This window comes from Gigantopelta aegis, chromosome 9 (genome assembly GCF_016097555.1).
Source record: "Gigantopelta aegis isolate Gae_Host chromosome 9, Gae_host_genome, whole genome shotgun sequence".
Taxonomy (NCBI): Eukaryota; Metazoa; Mollusca; class Gastropoda; order Neomphalida; family Peltospiridae; genus Gigantopelta; species Gigantopelta aegis.
Window position 1 is genome coordinate 28995240 of NC_054707.1, and position 18824 is coordinate 29014063.

The 18824-nt window shown below is 37.2% G+C and overlaps 1 protein-coding gene across 4 annotated transcripts in view; it reads left to right on the plus strand.

Annotated features, from left to right (window-relative positions):
- The window catches only part of LOC121381171 (succinate--hydroxymethylglutarate CoA-transferase-like), a 59253-nt gene that overhangs the window by 19839 nt on the left and 20590 nt on the right, over positions 1-18824 (plus strand). For 2 of the 4 annotated variants that reach the window (XM_041510343.1, XM_041510346.1), the window contains exons 5-8: positions 10184-10234; positions 10573-10693; positions 15528-15619; positions 16194-16337. In XM_041510343.1, the coding sequence (XP_041366277.1) occupies positions 10184-10234; positions 10573-10693; positions 15528-15619; positions 16194-16337 (408 nt within the window). The remainder of the gene's footprint in view (positions 1-10183; positions 10235-10572; positions 10694-15527; positions 15620-16193; positions 16338-18824) is intronic. The other 2 variants (XM_041510344.1, XM_041510347.1) reach the window with 2 other exon arrangements.

Consider the following 18824-nt stretch of genomic DNA (forward strand, 5'->3'; position numbering starts at 1 on the left):
TACGCACGCACTATTTTCCAGTTTGAAGTGTGCTTAAAGTGATGTCTCGATTTTCTAGTAAACCATAAAGGAAAACACAAACAAAATACAGTCATAATTCAATTTATTAAAAGTTGTATTAGAATATTCATTTTACAAAAGGTAACACAAATAAGTTAATAACTGGTAACTAACACTGATCAAAAACAAAAATATTCAGAAATAATTACTAGTAGTTGTTCCATTTCGCCAACTCATAAACATAAATCTTGAGCGAGTGAATACTAATGTTTCTTTACTTACGAATGTTTTGAATTGCTAACAGATACGTGTACTAGTAATTAAATTAGTCCAACCTTTCTTCACCCTGTGGTAAAAACTTCACGTTTCCGCTTTATTTCATCAAACACAGAAACGATCCAGTTTGCGTGAATAGGTTTCATGGTGCTCAGTTTAAGACAAATGTTAACATCGTCTGGTGTCTTCCGACATTTCAACGCGGTTTCAACTTTTTGGGAATAATAGTCGGTGAACTTGGTTTTTAACAAGTCTTTGAATTCCTTATTTCCTGACAAGTCCAACGGTTTATTGTTTTATCTACCAAAGGGTGTTAACAGTTAACAACTGAAGCTGTGAGTTGTGATTCTAATACAGGTGAGGTGGGTAGGGCCTAATCCCCTCTATAGACTCTGTACCAGGCACAGCTAGTTGCTTGATGTAGGATAACAGAATATTGATTTACAGACAGTAACTTTATAACAATTACAGTGAGCTGTCTTTATCCACTTTTTTGTTTGAGCTGTCAACGGTCGTTCGCGAAATTTACACGTCGCGAACATGCGCTAAGGTATACATTCGCGAAAAAAACACGTTGCAATATTAATACGGTTTACAGTACATCATCGTACCGATGGCCTATTTTTTCATTTTTTAAAAAAAGATTTATTGCCCCCAGAACATAGGCAGTGAACAGGTTGGGGAGCCGTGGACACTGCCTTACAAAGTACATATTTAAACAATAGTATCTAAACAAAGTATGCTATTTAAATATGTTAATACTTTCTATGATATTTTTAAGACGGAAAGGGAGAGAGAGAGAGAGAGAGAGAGAGAGAGAGAGAGAGAGAGAGAGAGAGAGAGAGAGAGAGAGAGAGAGAGATATATAGATAGATATAGATATAGAGAGATATATATATATATATATATATATATATATATATATATATATATATATATATAAGCAGTAGATAAGTGTAAAGAAGTTGTGGGGATATTGAGAGAGTATTAGAGAATGACATTTTAATTAGTACTCTATTTCCAAGTGAACTCCCAAAGCATTATTTTTAATTAAAACATTCTTTCAAAGAGTGTTTTATAGGGTGTCCATTGCTTATGAAATGCTTCACAGTTGCAATTTTTGTAATAAATATATTTTTTTATTTCAAAATTATTTTGTAGAATATTTTTCTTTTTTGTATTTTCATACCGTAAATATAATATTTTATGTTGATTTACAAAATTACCTTTTTCGTTGTTGATCATGCCTAACATAACTATGTCTCTGCTTAGAGTAATATTAATTTCAGTTTCATTTCTTATCCATTCTTCTATTGCTTCCCACAGAGAATGTACATTCAAATAATAGGTGTTGTATGGTTTCAGGTGATTTGTTGCAAAAACTGCAGGCATTGGAATCAATATAATTAATCATATTTAGAAATTTGTTAGTTGTAAGAATTCTGTGTATGATTTTATACCAAAACCAAGATAACGTTGTGCTTTTGACAGATCTAAAGGGTAGAATGTAATATTTTTACCAATCATATATATCATAGATATTTCCTTCTTTAGAATATTTTATTTGTGATTTTGGAATGGTGGTTTGAGCGTTCAGTAAATCATATATACTGAACAAAAAAAGAAACTTCCGATTTGTACATATAGTATTTGTTGTGTTAAAGAATGCATTGTGTAATGAAATTATATAGGTAGTATTAGCCTTGAGCTGTATTATCAGGATTCATGAATTTTATCGATTATTTTTGCCCTGTTAATCGTCGACAACGTGAAATTCAATTTGCACGTGCATGCATGGTTCGACATGTCCCGTGTAGTATTCGGTCAATGTGTTTTACTTGTCTTACTAACATTGTTGTCAAGTGAACGAGAACGCTTAAAAATTTGTAAAAAAAAATATGTTTTTTACATTGTAGCATTTTTAGTATGCCAAGAATACCCAATAATTTACGCGAACGGGCGATTGGCATGTTTGATGCTGACATGTCGACAGAAGACGTTGCAAGGCATGTTGGGAGTTCTAATCGAGCGATACGAAATCTTCGCGTAAGATTTCTAACGACAGGAAGCATCAACGACTTGCCACGTCGTGGACGTCCGCGTGTTACAACGCGTGGTCAAGGCCACTATATCATGAACACGCATTTGCGCAATCGATTCCAAACTGCCACTGCTACTGCTGCTAACACACCTGGGCTTCATAATAAACGAATCAGTGGGCAAACTGTTCGTAATCGTCTGTGGGAGAACGGTTTACATGCACGACGTCCTTACGTCGGATGCGTTTTAACGCAACGTCATCGTCTAAATCGTCTTAATTGGGCACGTGTACACACTCGTTGGATACGGCGACGCTGGAATACCGTTCTTTTTTCGGATGAATCCAGATTTTCTTTACAACGTGGTGATGGCAGGGTGCGCGTCTACCGTAGGAGAAATGAACGCTATGCTGACTGTTGTGTTCTTGAACGAGATCGTTTCAGGGGTGGGGGTTCTGTCATGGTCTGGGCAGCCACTGCCCATGGTTATCGTTCACCACTAGTCGTCATTGATGGCAAGTTAAATGCTCAACGTTACCGCGATAACATTCTCACTCATCACGTCATTCCTCTGTTCCATAACAACGCCAACATCTCGATTTTTCAGCATGATAATGCCACCTCTCATACAGCTAGAGACACTGTAAATTTTCTTAGGACAAATAACATTGATTTCATTGATGACTGACCCGCTAAAAGTCCTGATCTCAACCCCATCGAGCATGTCTGGGATAGTCTGGACAGACGATTGAGGCGTCGTCCCCAACCCACCCGCTAACGTCAACGAAGTTCGTCAAGCGCTCATTCAGGAATGGAACAATATTCCACAGGCAGAAATCAACATTTTAGTCTATGCGCCTGCGATGCATTGCAGTGGTCAATTCGAGAGGTGGTCATACCCGTTATTAAGTGTTTTTTAGTTTTTTAACCCCTACCACACTTGGTCAAAATTTCTCCCAGTTTCTGTTAACCTATGGCCATGATTTTTGCACCAAATGAAGCATCATGGAACACTCTTTAAACGCATATATAACAATTATTCCCCCGGTTTGTTTTCATCAAGTTATGTTCAAGCAAAGTTAGCGGAAGTTTCTTATTTTGTTCAGTATATATGTGTGTAACCTTTCTGATCTTTGAACAAAACCTTTAATTTATATGGAAGAACAGGATTTTGTAATGCTATAAAAACGTCGTCATTTAAATTATCTAGGTTGTAAATGAATGATTTTATAACACTGACCAATTGAAAATTGGTAATTATGTCGTATTTCTCTATGAACTGTTCATATGTTAGAAAGTAGATGGCCTATCTAGTTACCCTCTACAAACATTTACAGATCTGTGCTGTTTGCAAAAGCGCTGACGATATTTGCAATGTTTTCCATGACTGAAAAAAATACGACGATGCTCAAACTGAGCCCTATGAAATTAACGATCTCCAAAGATTTTAATACACGGACTTGTTGCCAACCAAACAATGTCCTTGTTGCAAATCCAAACAATATTCTACTTAAACGTATATGGTAAGAGGAAAGAACTCTTGGAACAATAACGCGAACACAATTTTTGTTTAAAGTGCAGTTGTTTTCCATAGGCATATCGGTTACCCTCAGTAAAATCGTTACATATTTGTGTGATACAACGGCGCGTGCCGTCAAACTGTTACAAAACGTGTTTAGATTACAGAAAAAGTGCACACACAACGGTAAATCCTCTACCACAACACCAACGTAAACTAATAGTTGTACACACTATGTGTGTGTGTGTGTAAACCACTATTGACTAAAAAAACCTGTTTAACAATTGTCATTACATATCAAATATTTTATTTTACATAAAATATTAGAGGCTGTATATTAAACGTATTTCTGATTGTTCTAATATTTGTACTAGGTTAAATTTCATTTTATTTCCTAAATTGTTCTGGGGCGGATCCAGCTTTTCTGATGAGGTGGGTCCAAGACAAAAAGGGCACCATAACATTATGAAAAGGCACTGTTGAAAAATTACAGACGGTTCACATGGACCATAATATAATAGTGCTACAACAGGGACGCTGGCAGACGTATTCTACAGTGTTCTATACATTGACAGAAAATGCCAATATTTTATAATATTAAATTACCGTGGTATTTGAACAAATCAAAGCGCTTATGATCGTTCAAATATCACGTGAGTTATACTGCGCTTGCGCAAATCTAGTATTTTTGTGCAGGCAGCGGGAGCCCTCTAATCGTTTGAAAATAGCCTGTAGAGTGTTTGTCTGCAACTTAGATAAACGTATACTGAGAACAGAAAATGAAAACCTAAAAATCCTAAATAAAAGGGGCACTTCACAAATTTGAGGGGGGTCCGGACACCTTGGACCCCCCTCTAGATCCGCCCCGGTTGTTGTTTTTTCGTACGTACGAAATTATTTGAAGACCAAATCTAGTTTGAGTTTCTTACGAATATTAAGACGACCAGAAACACACTGAATATACAGACACTGATATTCTAAACAAGAAAATGTATTTACTATGTAAGTTTAATCGTAGAAATATTTTATTAATCTGAAAAAATCCTGAGTTTGCTGTATTGTAAGATGCTCGAAATTATATAATTATTCGTCAATTCCTTTTTATTTTTGCCTACATGTAGTTAACTTTTTAATTAAAAAAATATATATCTTTTAAACTAATTGCTATTCCAAAATTCTGTCATTTTCCAATTTAAACCCCCAACCCCTTCTGTCCCGGACCCAGTCACTGGCTAAGTCAGAGATTGTGCCCGGGATAGACATGCTTGAACCTTAATTGGATATAGGCACGTTAATATGTTATCCACTTCAATCCAGACCACGTTATAAGAATGTTTGTTTTGTAATAAACCCTTTTGTATTTTTTTAAAAACATAACTTGTTGTTGTTTTTATACTGGCAGGCATATAGTGTGGGATTTTTTTTTTAAACAAAACTAAATATTGTAATTTAAAAACCACTTTTTTTTTTTTATCCACGTGAAGTCTTGTTCAAAATAAAAAAAAACGTCCTGAATTCTTCAATAACAAATGTACAGTCTAGTGCTAGAATCAACTTAGAAATAAAATGACATAGGTCTTCCTGTAGCAACGTCGCTGAGCAAACGCAAATCGTTCTAACTCTGATATATATATATATATATATATATATATATATATATAGCCTCCAAATGGCATACCCATGCTACCTGGGGTGTTTTTTCCCCCTTGACATCACAACCCACGCCATCCATAGCGTCCCCACAGGTTTTTTTTTAGCAACCCACGCCGTGGAATGTTCCACCTGACATCCTATACCCACGCCGACAGCTGCCAAAGCCATTAACACAGTTAAAAGCAACGCCACGCTTAGAGGTCAGCAATCAGAAATGGTCAGAAGTGGTCACGTGACCTAGCTCATTTGCATATTTTGAGGCCCAATAAAGGGTGGTCTATATTATATATTGCTTTTGTGTTGTATATTGTTTTTGTCATTTACTTTTTTTAAATAGAGTAAAACAAAAACAATGTCTTGTCTGTCCTTTATATATCATGTCAATTAGCACCGATTGCTATTAAATATATATATGCCATCAAACCTACAAATAAACATAATTTTCATCAGACCATCACAATAAATAACACTTTAGTAAGATATTCTACTGTGGTGTTCTTTGTTTTGTTTGTTTTTGTTTCTTTGGATTTTGTTGTTGTTGTTGTTATTGTGTGTGTGTGTGTGTGTGTGTTTGTGGTGTCTTGTGATTTTTGTTTTAAACAGAAGGGCCGTTTATCAGATACGTACATCAACCTCTCCGAATGTGTCGCTAAGGCAACCCCCACAGGGGCGGATTATGCTTTAGGTAAGGGGGGTTTCCGAAACAATATGTAAATGTTTATAATTTGAAATGACGTGGACATCAGTTTAGATCTAGGTGGTGGGGGTTTTTTTTTAGCCGCAGAGGGTGTTTCCGTGAAACTGGGAAACACCTCATAATCCGCCCCTGCCCCATCTAAGATATGTAAAATTATGTCTCGTGCGCGTATGCGTAAATGCAGGCGTGGCCGTATAAAATAAAATCGCATCAATGTATACTCTTCAAAAAAGTAGGGAATGTAGGAAATAACAGTCAATTAAACAAAATATCAAGAGGTAACACTGTCTAGGAATAGATGCATGATAATAATGAAGGAATTGGGAAGAAATGACAACCAACAGTTCATGTTGGCAGTAGATTGTATGGCGTGCAAACGACTTTAAAACAAACATTCCTTTATTCGACGTGGCATGCTACGTATTAATCTCCCAATGACGATTTGAGGAAGTCTATCCCCTCCTCTTGCAGCGTCTGGCCAAATTCAGCTAAAGTATCCGGCGGCCGTTAACGTTGCCGTACACGTCTCCCGATCATGTCCCAGACGTGCTCTATGGGGGAAAGGTCGGGGCTCATCGCTGGCCATGGCATTCTGGTAACGTTTTGCTGCTGAAGGTAGTCGTTTCCAATATGTGCACGGTGGGCCGGAGCATTGTCATCTCGAAACAAACCGTCAACCGGCACGGCGAGCAAACAGGACAACAGTAGTACCGACCAGTGACCTTCCCTTAAACAATATGGAGTGGTGTTCTGTCAGTCACCACACATCATAACTGAATCACCGCCAAATCTGTCATGTGACCTGCGGTTAACGTTTGCTTGGCGTTCATTTCGACGTCGCCAAACGCGATTACCGTCTCTATCCAAGAAGTCTAGAGTGAATATGAACTCGTCAGAAAACATTACACGAGACCATTCCCCCAGTTTCTACGCTGTGTAGAAACCATTGGCGCCCGTTTACCATGTGATGATTAGTTAACGGTGGCACAACATGTGGTCTGACCAGTTACTCGGACCCCAGTATCCTGTGCTTTACCACTGGGCTACGTCCATATATTAATAAATATATTAATATATACTGAACATCAAAAGAAACGCAAATATTAATTCAGTTAATATTTATTCAAGTTTTCTTTCTTTTTTCCCCTTAAAATTATTGTTTGAATCACATTAGTTTTTGTATTTTGTCAGTATTCTGTATGACCTCCATTTGCGCTGATGACAGCCCTGCATCTGCGGTTCATGAATGGACCAGACTGTTTACGGTTCCTCTAGGGATGTTGGTCCATGCGCCACGTATCGCCTGCTGCAGATCTGTTTGGGTTGCTGGTCGGAGGAGCATTTGGTTGAGATGTCTCTGTATCTCATCCAAAATATTTTCAATTGGGTTCAGACTGAGGCTAAGAGATGGCCATGGCATGATGATGATGTTGTGCTGCTGTAGAAAGTTCCGTGTAATCCTAGCAGTGTGTGGACGGGTGTTATCTTGTTAAAAAAAATGTAGTTTCCTTGACGACGAAAACATGGAAGAATTTCAGGTCTGAGCACTTGATCAATATAGCGGTGTGCCGTTACTCCATTTCCGTGACCTGGACCGACATTTTGGAAGATTATGGGTCCTACACGCTGAATGAAGCCAATTCCGTTCCATATCTTAACAATCGGTTCACGCCATGAGTTCCAATAAATGACATACATTAGCATACCTTTCACTAACTCTGCGCCACACTCGCCTAAGTACGTCCTGGTGATCAATGCAAAATCGGTTTTCATCGAAGAAGAGAATTGTATGCCAATGTCTATGACGCCAATTCACGTGATTTTGGGCTCATTTGAAACGAGTTAGGCGTTGTTGTTTCAGAATGGGTTCTCTTGCTGGACGCCTGTTTCCAAGGTTTTCCCCCTGCAAACCGCCGACGAACTCTCTGACCACCGGTGTGCTTCTGGTTGTTACCAATAATTGTCCGAGCTGTCTCATTGGCGGAACGGAACCTGCCAACCAGATGTGTGCTACCAATATGCCAATCTGGTCTTGCCGTGGTCACCCTAGGTCGGCCACTTCGTGGTCTATCACTTGTAACACCAGTGACAATAGAACGCTCTTGGAGACGATAAATTGTTGATGGATGCACATTAAAAGTGTGTGCAATGTCATCTGACCTCCAGCCATTAATCTCCCAGTTGCTCTTTCACGTTCGGCAGTCATTAATCTTAGCATAGCTGCTGCGCCAAAAACAACACTGAAAACATTTGTTTTCGGGTTTCCGTTTATTCATGTTGACTGAATGAATAATGCACACACCTCAAATTGCACGTGCATCCCTGTTGAATACGAAAACATGGCTAGTGATTGACCAAATCTTGCATTGTATTATAATGATTCCGCATCATTAGTGTATTAATTGTATTTAGAAGAAAAAACAAAGTAAAATTTTCGCGTTTCTTTTGTTGTTCAGTATATTAATAAATATATTATATATTAATATATATATATATATATATATATATATATATATATATATATTACATACCTGTAAGAGATAACGGATTTAATAACAAAATCGTACGTCACATTGTGCCATGCTGATTTCTTAACGCGATTGACCCACAGCATATTAAAGGAGTATGCGTTCAACAATGTGACATACGATTTTGTACATTTCTCATTGAAAGCGGTGCTGAGTTCAGCCAGTAGAAAAACGTCCGGACTTGGGACTGGTGTAACTATGCAGCGATTTGAACCTGGGTTCTGATGAATCGATCCTGGACTCGTCTGGTTGACCTGGGACGCCCTGAACAGGGTCGACCATCAATATTTTGGGTCTGTTGGTGTCTGTTCCATAGTCTGCAGATCACAGACGGCGAAACATTGAACATAATGATAATGGCTACATCACGCTGAATTCTACCAGTCTGAAGCATGCCAATAGCCCTGACGCTGTATCCTAACCATTGATTTCAATTGCTGCATCCTAACCGCACGCGCGACAGATTGCTGTCATGTCATGTCATAGGGTTTTACGTGCACATTCAGAACAAGCTGTTGTAGCGCACGCCTGTCCTCCTCGTCAATGTCACCAAGTACCAAGTTAGCAAATTGCTGTAGTCGACCACGCGACACAATACCGATAGGAATTGTTTTCATTTTTGTCACGCGACACAAGCAACAAACAATAATATTAAAGCTGTATCCTAACCGGACGCGGGCGACCCGCTCGCGACGCGACATTATTTCTATCCTAACCAGACGCGACCATAACTTTTACTTGGCGGTTTCAACTGTTAATAACAATTTTAAAAAGAAGACAGTCGTTATGGTCGCGTCTGGTTAGGATAATATTATCGCGTCGCTTGCAATCGCACGCGTCCGGTTAGAATACAGCTTTAATATTATTGTGTTGTGCAGCCATGAACGTTGTTTCCTAACCAGTCATTTTTGAAAGCTGATCTCTGTTCCAATCACTGGTAATGACATTTGCATTTTAAATTCCCCTACTTTTTTTTAAAGAGTACATGTATATTTACAATATGGTGTCTCGTTTACAAACAGCGAAATTTAGTCAGTGCTCACACAGTACGAATACTGGAAACTCCAGAAACTTTTGTTTTATGTAACGACATCACTAAAGCACATTGATTTATTAATCATCGACTATTGGATGTCAAACATCTGGTAATTCTGACATATAGTCTTAGAGAAACCCGCTATATATATTTTTTGATATCCCGGCATAGAGTTCATCCGTTCGTGTAGAATTTACAAAACAAAATTAAATGAAAACATAACATTAAAAATAATTTGTTAAAGAAATTTACTTTATGAGCAACAATTAAACATTAACCCCCCCCCCCCCCCCCAAAAAAAAACAAAAAAACCCACTGACGTAACTCTTGATAAACGCCCCCCCCCCCCCCCCCCCGTCCCCTATTACGTGCATCACTTTCCATGTTAGGTAATTGCTGAACGGCCCCGAATTACATTGTACATTTCTGTCACAGAGTGTTGCTGTTAACATAAAAACACCTGAAGGATCATCTATCATTAAACAGGTAAGAAACTTTAATAGATAGTTCTTAATAAAACGTGAACACCTTTTTATTACCCTCCCCGCGCGCACGCACACACGAACACATGCACACACACACACACACACACACACACACAAAACACACTGATAGAAAAACCGGTTTCAATAGTGCTTATATAAATGGAATTTCATTCAATTATTATCACCAGATACATTTTGTCAACTTAGTCCATTCTATAATGTTAATGGTCTTCTTTTTTCTTTTCTTCTTTTTTTTTTTCTTTCTTTCTATTTTTAAAATTTCTGTTTGTTGAGTATTTTGTTTCCGTGTTTTGAATACTGTTTTTCTTTTATCTACAGCTATCGAAACTAAGTGATATATTGATAGAGAACTACCTGCCTGGTCAGTTAGACAAAATGGGGTTGGGTTACGATCATCTCAGAGTTGATTCGCCACATCTTATTTACTGCTCATTAACAGGTAATTAAATCAAGCAACCTCAGGTTGGAAAGGTTGGGGGGTTTTGTGGGGGTTTTGTGGGTTTTTTAAATTAATTATTTTATTTTATTTTATTTTTTTTAATTATTATTTTCTTCTTTTTTTTTCATTTTTTTTTTTGAAGTGTGTGACAGTGTTTGTGTGAAGCACGGCAGTAAAGTGAAATGAAATGAATATATGTCAACTGAGATATTACTCGGTTATGTTTCCAAGCAAAAGTGGTTGTCATAGATAGGCGCACGTGGCCTTCATAGGTCTGAAAATTATTACCCAAAATCGAAGATTTTAATGTTGTGGTAGAACTGTTAATCAGGGCTTCTAGAATTTTGATAAAATTCACTAGCCATGGGATCAGTGATTTTGATATTTACTAGCAATGATTAAACATTCACTAGCCCTACTTTACTTTAAGTTAATACAATTTTACTAATAGTAATAATGTCGCATACAGAGGGAAATATAGTTTAAAAACAACAATATTGGGGAATGGGGTGGGGGCAGGATATTCATATTTACAAAATATACTAAATATAATTAAATGCAGCATTTGACAACTTGTTTTCACTAGCCGTCGGGTATGGCAATGGTAGTTATTTACTAGCCCAACATTGAATATCACTAGCCATGGAAGTGGGGCTACTATAATCTAGAAGCCCTGTGTTAATGTATGTATGTATGTATGTATGTATGTATGTGGTCATTTTACAGAAAGTGTCACTTTTATGTCCCTGCACAATTTCTTTTTTCATTTATATATAGAAAACTAAATTTGTTGTCTGTAATGATACCTTATTAATAATATCATCCTGTCATAGCATTTTTTCTCTCTGGTAATCAGCTTTGATAGAGATTTTATTCGAGATTAGTGTAAAATGGCATTGGTGTTAACTGTCTTACTCACTAAAGAAGGAATCTTGTAAATATTTTCAAAAGATGGTAGTCAATATAAGCTTGTTCCTGGAGTTTTATGTCATTATGTATATACAGTAACACACTGTATATACTTATGAGAAAACAAAAGAAACTACATGCTCTCTGGATGAAACATTCCACCGGTAGATATCGGCCATCGAACTTATTTGTCAAAAACATCAGACATATGAACAGTTGTGAATAGTTTTCTTTACTTGTCATGAATGTGTTGTCAAAATATAAAAGTAGGTTTATTCACGGTCATTGGTGTTACGATCGTATTTATGTAATGGTTAATAATTTTAAGAAACTTTTTGTATGTTATTATAGACATCGTATGTCTGCTACAACATGCACTTTTTCAGTTTTCTCAGCTGTTTGTTTAGAAAGCATGAATTAATTATGCACATATTTGTCATTGGTGAGTAACACCAATGACCATTGATTGATTGATTGATTGATAACTAGTTTAACGTGCTCATATACCACTGAGGTTTCGAACACGCCCATCCAGAGTCCGACCTCCGATAAGATCAGTGGCCTGACTCGGGATGGGGGGAGGGGGAAAGGTAGAGTTGAAAACGGGCAGAATTTTGAAAATGGCAATTAGTAAAAAAGTTAATAGAATTTAAAAAAATAAATAAATAAAAAGTTACAAGCCAAAAATAAAAATAATTGACTGCTCGGCCGAATATTTATATACTTTGGAGCATTTTAGAAGAACAGTCCAAAAATAAATAAGAGAAAGAAGAGAGGATCGGACTATTTAATAATATTAAAAACAGAGAGTAATTTCGACATAAAATTTTGAATGCAGATCTAAAAGTTTAAAGTCCGATCTATATGTCCACGTGAGTGGCCTCGTTAAGGCCGTTTGGGTGCACAGCTTATAGGGACGAGATGGGCTGCATCCAGTCAAGAAAACCCCTAGATTGACAGTCATTAGACGTTGAAGGTGTAGTGCTGTGCTGAAATGCAGATCTTGAGAAGCCGGATCCGTCTGAACGAGAGAGAGTATCAGACTAGGGTTTAGTCCAGTCGTCATGGTATAGTGGTGCAGACGGGCCCGACTCCGGAGGATACGAGATGGTATTACTATAAAGCAAAGTAAAGTCTAGAAAAAGAGTAGTAGGGGTTGACCCCGCTTCCTATTTCTTCTTAGAGGGGGGCGGTCAATCTTCCAGTGTTGCTAGGACAGGCTCGGACATGTAAAGACTAAACGCGAACAACCGTGGCGTTCTGCAGAATGGCCGTCATACGAGTCACGAAAAAACAAGTCGACGTAGTCAGCCGGTGAAATGACGTGGAGGCAAGGAATCTCGCTAAAAAAGAATCCAACCTGGTGGTGCAGGCTGTCGAAACGAGAAGCGTTCCAGCGTTCAATCAGTTCCAATCTCAGTAGAAAACTTCATTTCACTGACAAAAACAACGAAATGAAGGATTCCCAAGTCGAGCACACGAAAGCACGATCAGTGTGCACAAGCGAAACAAACATGTCTTACCGCGTCGAGCTCCAGACTGGGAATGGATGACCATTAGTAACACCAATGACAATGAGTTTGAATAAGATGCCGTTTTCCTCGCTTTGCATGTTTTTGAAGATGATTTGAAAATTAAAGGGACTTGTGCAACATCATAGTTGCATAATGGCACTTTGGGTAAAATAAATATTTTGCTGGAATGTAAAGAGTATATCTTCAACGTCCCTAACTGCGTTATGCTTGGTTCGCGCAATTAACATCCGATTTGTTGTCTGTTTGTCGTTCATTTATGAGGTTTTTCTTCACAGTTAGTGAAGATTTCCATTAACAATAAAGTTCAGACAAGTATCTAAATACAAAACTTTACAAACCCTAAAACCATTAAGCTTAGGCAGTCAGTCCCATCCTTCTACAATTTAAGTGGGTTTTTTTGTTTGGTGTTGTTTTTGTTGTAGTTTCTTTGTTAATAATTCCAGTTTGGTTTGACGTAAGAAGACAAGTAAAAGTGTTTTGGAAATAAGAAATAAATACTATTTTTGTGTCCAATTTATAAAACTAACGGCTTAGAAATAAATAGCATGTAGTAAATTTCATAGTATAAAAAAAGACGTTTCCTGTGGAACCGTTGGTAAAACGCGGACCGGACCGAAACGCTGGACAAACTGATTTTTTCCTTAAAATAAAATAAAAAATTAAACAAAGTGTTCGTCCATTGTGCATATATATATATATATTATCATGTAGTTTTTTTTTTAATCGAAAATGTCGAACGGCGCATGCGCGAAAATTTTATTCTAGAATGTCATTGGTCTTACACATTGTCATTGGTGTTACTTGTTTTGTCATTGGTGTTACGCAAGAATATTTTAGCTGTCATTTCTCAAGAAACTTTGTTTATAAAATTTAAATTGTTTATTTAGGAAAGCATACCTTCTACCTTTATGACTTTGATGAAATTTATTTTGAAGGACTCCATATTTTTAAATAATTAAATCTGCCACAGTGTATAATTTAAGTCACATACAGAATATCCGTGTGGAAATGCACAGTTACACCCTTGGATAGTTTTTAATTCTAAAGTTATTCCATATACATGTATGTTATTACGGACACCTAAATAACACATCTATGTGCTCTTGATCACTATAAACCAATTAGATCACACTGCTGAACTACCCCACTTGTCAGGTAACACCAATGACATAATGAACTTGTTCATAGAGTAACATGCGTCTGCACGTGGAGACGGATTACAGTTCTGCGTGGCCAAATATAATTTTATGTTTCTTTGTTCATCTAGTTTCCAAAAGTTAACAATAAATATTTTTATCTTTTAATTTTTATCTTGAATTTGTGTTTTGAAAAGTGACGCTTTCTGTAGAATGACCCAGGGGCCTACCCTGTTTTCTATGATTTTCAAAGACTGTCATTTGAAGGAAAACTTAATTTGAAAAACTATTTTTGTCTGTTCTCAACTGTACTGCTGTCTAGTTATTGAAGTCACATGATTGTCAAGGCGTCTGCTGGCAAAACTCTCTTTACAGATACTTGCCAAAAATGTATGGTCCTTCTAGATATGTTTTAACATAAACATCTTTCTGGATATCTGTTTATATATTTATTAAAATTTAGAATGCAGCTTATATTTTTTTAACCAAACAATTTTACCATTATAACCATTCATTTGCTCAACTTATAACACGATTGCAAGATATCTGAATTATTATATTCGTTTTCCGAAAATGTTATCTGTTAACATTGGTTCTCGAGGACTCCATTTTGTAATTTGCCTTAAAATATTCAAAATAATTTGGATAAATTATTATAAGTAAGCCTATATGTTTTGTTGAACAAAACACTGAAAAGTTTTGTGTTGAAACGTTTTTGCTGTAAGCAAGCATGTTGATATCCTTCCCGATACTGACGTCGACAACTAAACGTTTCACTCACCGAAACAGGTTATGTAGTTAACAGTATTTACTGCTGATGCATGCTACAGTTTACTTAGCTACTTAGCGGCCAGTTTAGTGCCTATTTGAAGCGTACAAATACTAATAAAAAGGTAACTATTTGGATAACAACTGTCTGTTTATAAATATTTTATATTTTAGAACCAGATGCTTATGCTCGCCGAAACTGGTTCACCCATGATAACAACGTTTTGTGGTTAAAAGGCTATGTTATTAGAAGGCATCTTTAAAACTGACATCAAACTCCGGATAGTCTCTTAAATGAAGTGAAAAAGAAATCATTCATATACATGTTCTGCGATAATATTCTGTCGACAGTTTTGCCAAGCATTGACTTAAACTTCTCAATTAATATTATCAGTTTTATTCATTAAAAATTATGAAACATATCCTAAGTACACTATTGTGGGATAATGCGTTGTGGACCAATTTGTATATTTTACCCTTTTCCAGGTTATGGTCAGTCAGGGCCCTATGTTAAGAGATCCGGATATGACATCATCGCTGCTGGCCTGGGTGGACTAATGCATATAACAGGTCCTCCGGTACATTACAACTTTATTATCATTTGTGATAAGTCATAAATTTGAAAGCTTTTTGGGAACCTAAATCTTATACCATAACAGTTCTTAATAAAACAGCAGTATTCTATAGAGTTATGCCATTAAAATTAACAAGACCCTGCAGGGCTGTAGTTAGGATTTTGTATGTTGGTTGGGGGGGTGGGGGTGGGGGTGGGGGGGGGTGGGGGCAGATGTATTCTTGGAACGAACGAGCATGGAAGGTGCAATACACCAGGTGTCTGGGGTTATGCCCCTCAGGACATTTTGAAATCAAGAGGCATTTTAGCGCCATTTCAGGGAGGTTACATACTTAAAACTTGAATATTAATAACCAGTAAATTGACATGTTATTTTTACTGAATGTTTTTTGGTGGGGTGGCAACTGCCCCCATGCCCCATGCCCCCCCCCAGTTACGGCCCTGCGCTTGATAGATAATTCTGCCGTGAGAATGGTTTAAATCATTTTTAAGGACCTCATATCAGATGTAATAAATTTAAATGTTCAACTATGGCAATGTGAATCATGTCGTGGGTATTATGCATAATGTACTTTCAGGATGGAGAGCCATGCAAAGTGGGTGTGGCGATGACCGATCTGGCAACGGGCCTGTACGCCTATGGTTCCATTCTGGCAGCATACATACACAGACAGAAAACGGGCAGAGGGCAGCACATACAGTGTAATCTTCTCTCCACACAGGTTATGATGTTTTTAACAGTTTTACACACAAATGACACATGCACAGTATATGTTTATGTAAGCAATCATTTGAACACACACACACACACACAGACACACACACACACACACACACACACACACACACACACACACACACACACACACACACACCTATTAAGTGGGCAAATGAATCAAGTAAAACTAGAAAAAGTGGGTAAGAAAAGAAAAGATGTGCCTACTAGAACTTTTAAGGACCCCGAGCTTCGTCAGATCCTTTAAGAGATTTTTTTTTAATGTGTAAAAATAAACATTTTTCAATTTGTAGTATGTATATGTATAAATATATATTTTTCAATTTGCAGTAAATTGTCTATATATATGTATATATATATATGTGTGTGTGTGTGTGTGTGTGTGTGTGTGTATGTGTGTATGTGTATGTGTATGTATACATATACATAAGGACCCCAAGCTTCGTCAGATCCTTTAAAGCTGCAGTGTCTGGAATATTTTTATTATTTAAGCATTTAGAATAGATGATCCAATTCTGTTTGGTACATAAAAGGCCCACCACATCGCTATAATTTCGCAATGCTCGCTTATCTACATTATCTAGGTCAACTGCAAACCCAATGACCAGCTTGTTTTTCTTCAATTAGCGGGACGCCAGTAGAACTGGGAATTTACGCAATATGTGCAGGCGCTGAGCTTCTCGCATGATGTTGAACAAATTTAACTGTCTTGATTGAGGGGTCGTCTCATATCTCCAAAATATATTTATATCCATAGAGGGGTTGGTGGGGGGATTTGCCTTGAAATTTTGACAGTGACCAGCTGTTGGCATACGCGTTACATGTAAGGGGGTGTTAATAATTACGTAATGCTCTAGGGGTAGAGGAAGAGGGCGGTATGTTCAATATACGTAACATTTATGAAGACTATATGTTATTTCTATTCATTACTTAGACCTAAAAATGTGGTGTTTTTTTAAATGCGCGGTCGGTCTAGGATCGATCCCCATCGGCGGGATTGTTCCAGCCAGTGCGCCATGACTGGTATATAAAAGGCCATGGTATGTGATATCTTTGGGATGGTACATATAAATGATCCCGGGGTTGGGGGTTATTGACTGCGTTGAGCGAAGTTTATATGGGGCTATGCTCCCCCAGAAAATATATTTCAATTTGTTTTAATCTTGGTCAGGGAAGGGTTTCGACCCCAATACCCTCCCCACTGCACATGCGCCCGTTTCCTCTCTTAGATTATATGTCAAAATTACCAAACGTTTGACATCCAAAGGCAGATGATTATTAAATCAATATGCTCTAACACTGATGTCGTTAAACAAAACAAACTAACTTTACCCTTTCCAAACGAAATAATATTTATTTGAATTTGTCGATTTTACCACACTTAAAATTAAAAAGTGAAAACGGTCATTTTCTACTTTAGTATATTTTATAAAAAATATATACATGATCAATGTGTTATACAAACTAAACTTTGAAAGTTCTACTAACACTTTATAAAATATTAATTTTTAAATAGAAAGCTATGATTGTCGATAGTACATTGTCAAGATCAAAACTGGTTTTAACGAAAGAATAGTACGTATCCTCAATCGAACGTTCTTTGTACAGCGCAAGAATTCTCATTTTTTGATTTGAGACGAACCTTACAATTTCAAATCCGCAAACACACCTGTTAACTGAAATTGACAACAGTTCAAAGAAAAATAACGGCTATTTGGAGAGCAAAGGTGTGAACGCCGCATTAGGATAGGAATTGTCACATTTTAAAAGAATACTGTGAACTTGACGGTGTTTGTATAGACAGCCGTGTATATAGCCTCCGCTAACGAATGCTGGCTATATAAACAGCAGGCGGTAAATAAGTATTTGATTAATTCATATTACCGAACCAGCTGGAACAGGAGGAATACATGCTAAGTACTGTACGAACAGTGTGTTTTCTTGGTAAATGGAAAGAAAGAAACAGGAAAAAAAGAAACAGGAAAGAAAGAAACAATTTTGGCTAGGAAAAAAAGAAACAGGAAAAAAGAAACGGAAAGAAAGAAACAGTTTTATTTCATACTTTGTTGACAATTTTATTCTCATATATGAATTTCTTTGTATAATTAGGTCATAAGCACTTGGTAATGCGAATGTTGTGTCCGACTCCATGCAAAAACTCAGGAATGGACTTGGAACCATTGAAACGGTCCTGGCACAAGGATTTGAGTCTCCTCTGGAGGCGAATCTGACCCTTGTTCTTGCGCTTCTTCGGGGGGTTGCCAACTGCATCCTGTTGAAGAACAGAAGGATGATGATGGCCAACCATGCTGAAAAACTTATTGTTCCACCCTTCACAAATGTTGTTCATTCGGTGGCCGTCTAATGATTCTGAAGAATGGTGCTCCCTCACATCTTTTATATTGATATCATGGGTAATTAAGTTGGAAGCCATCTGGGAGGCCATATATGGGATAAGATAAAGAGATAGATC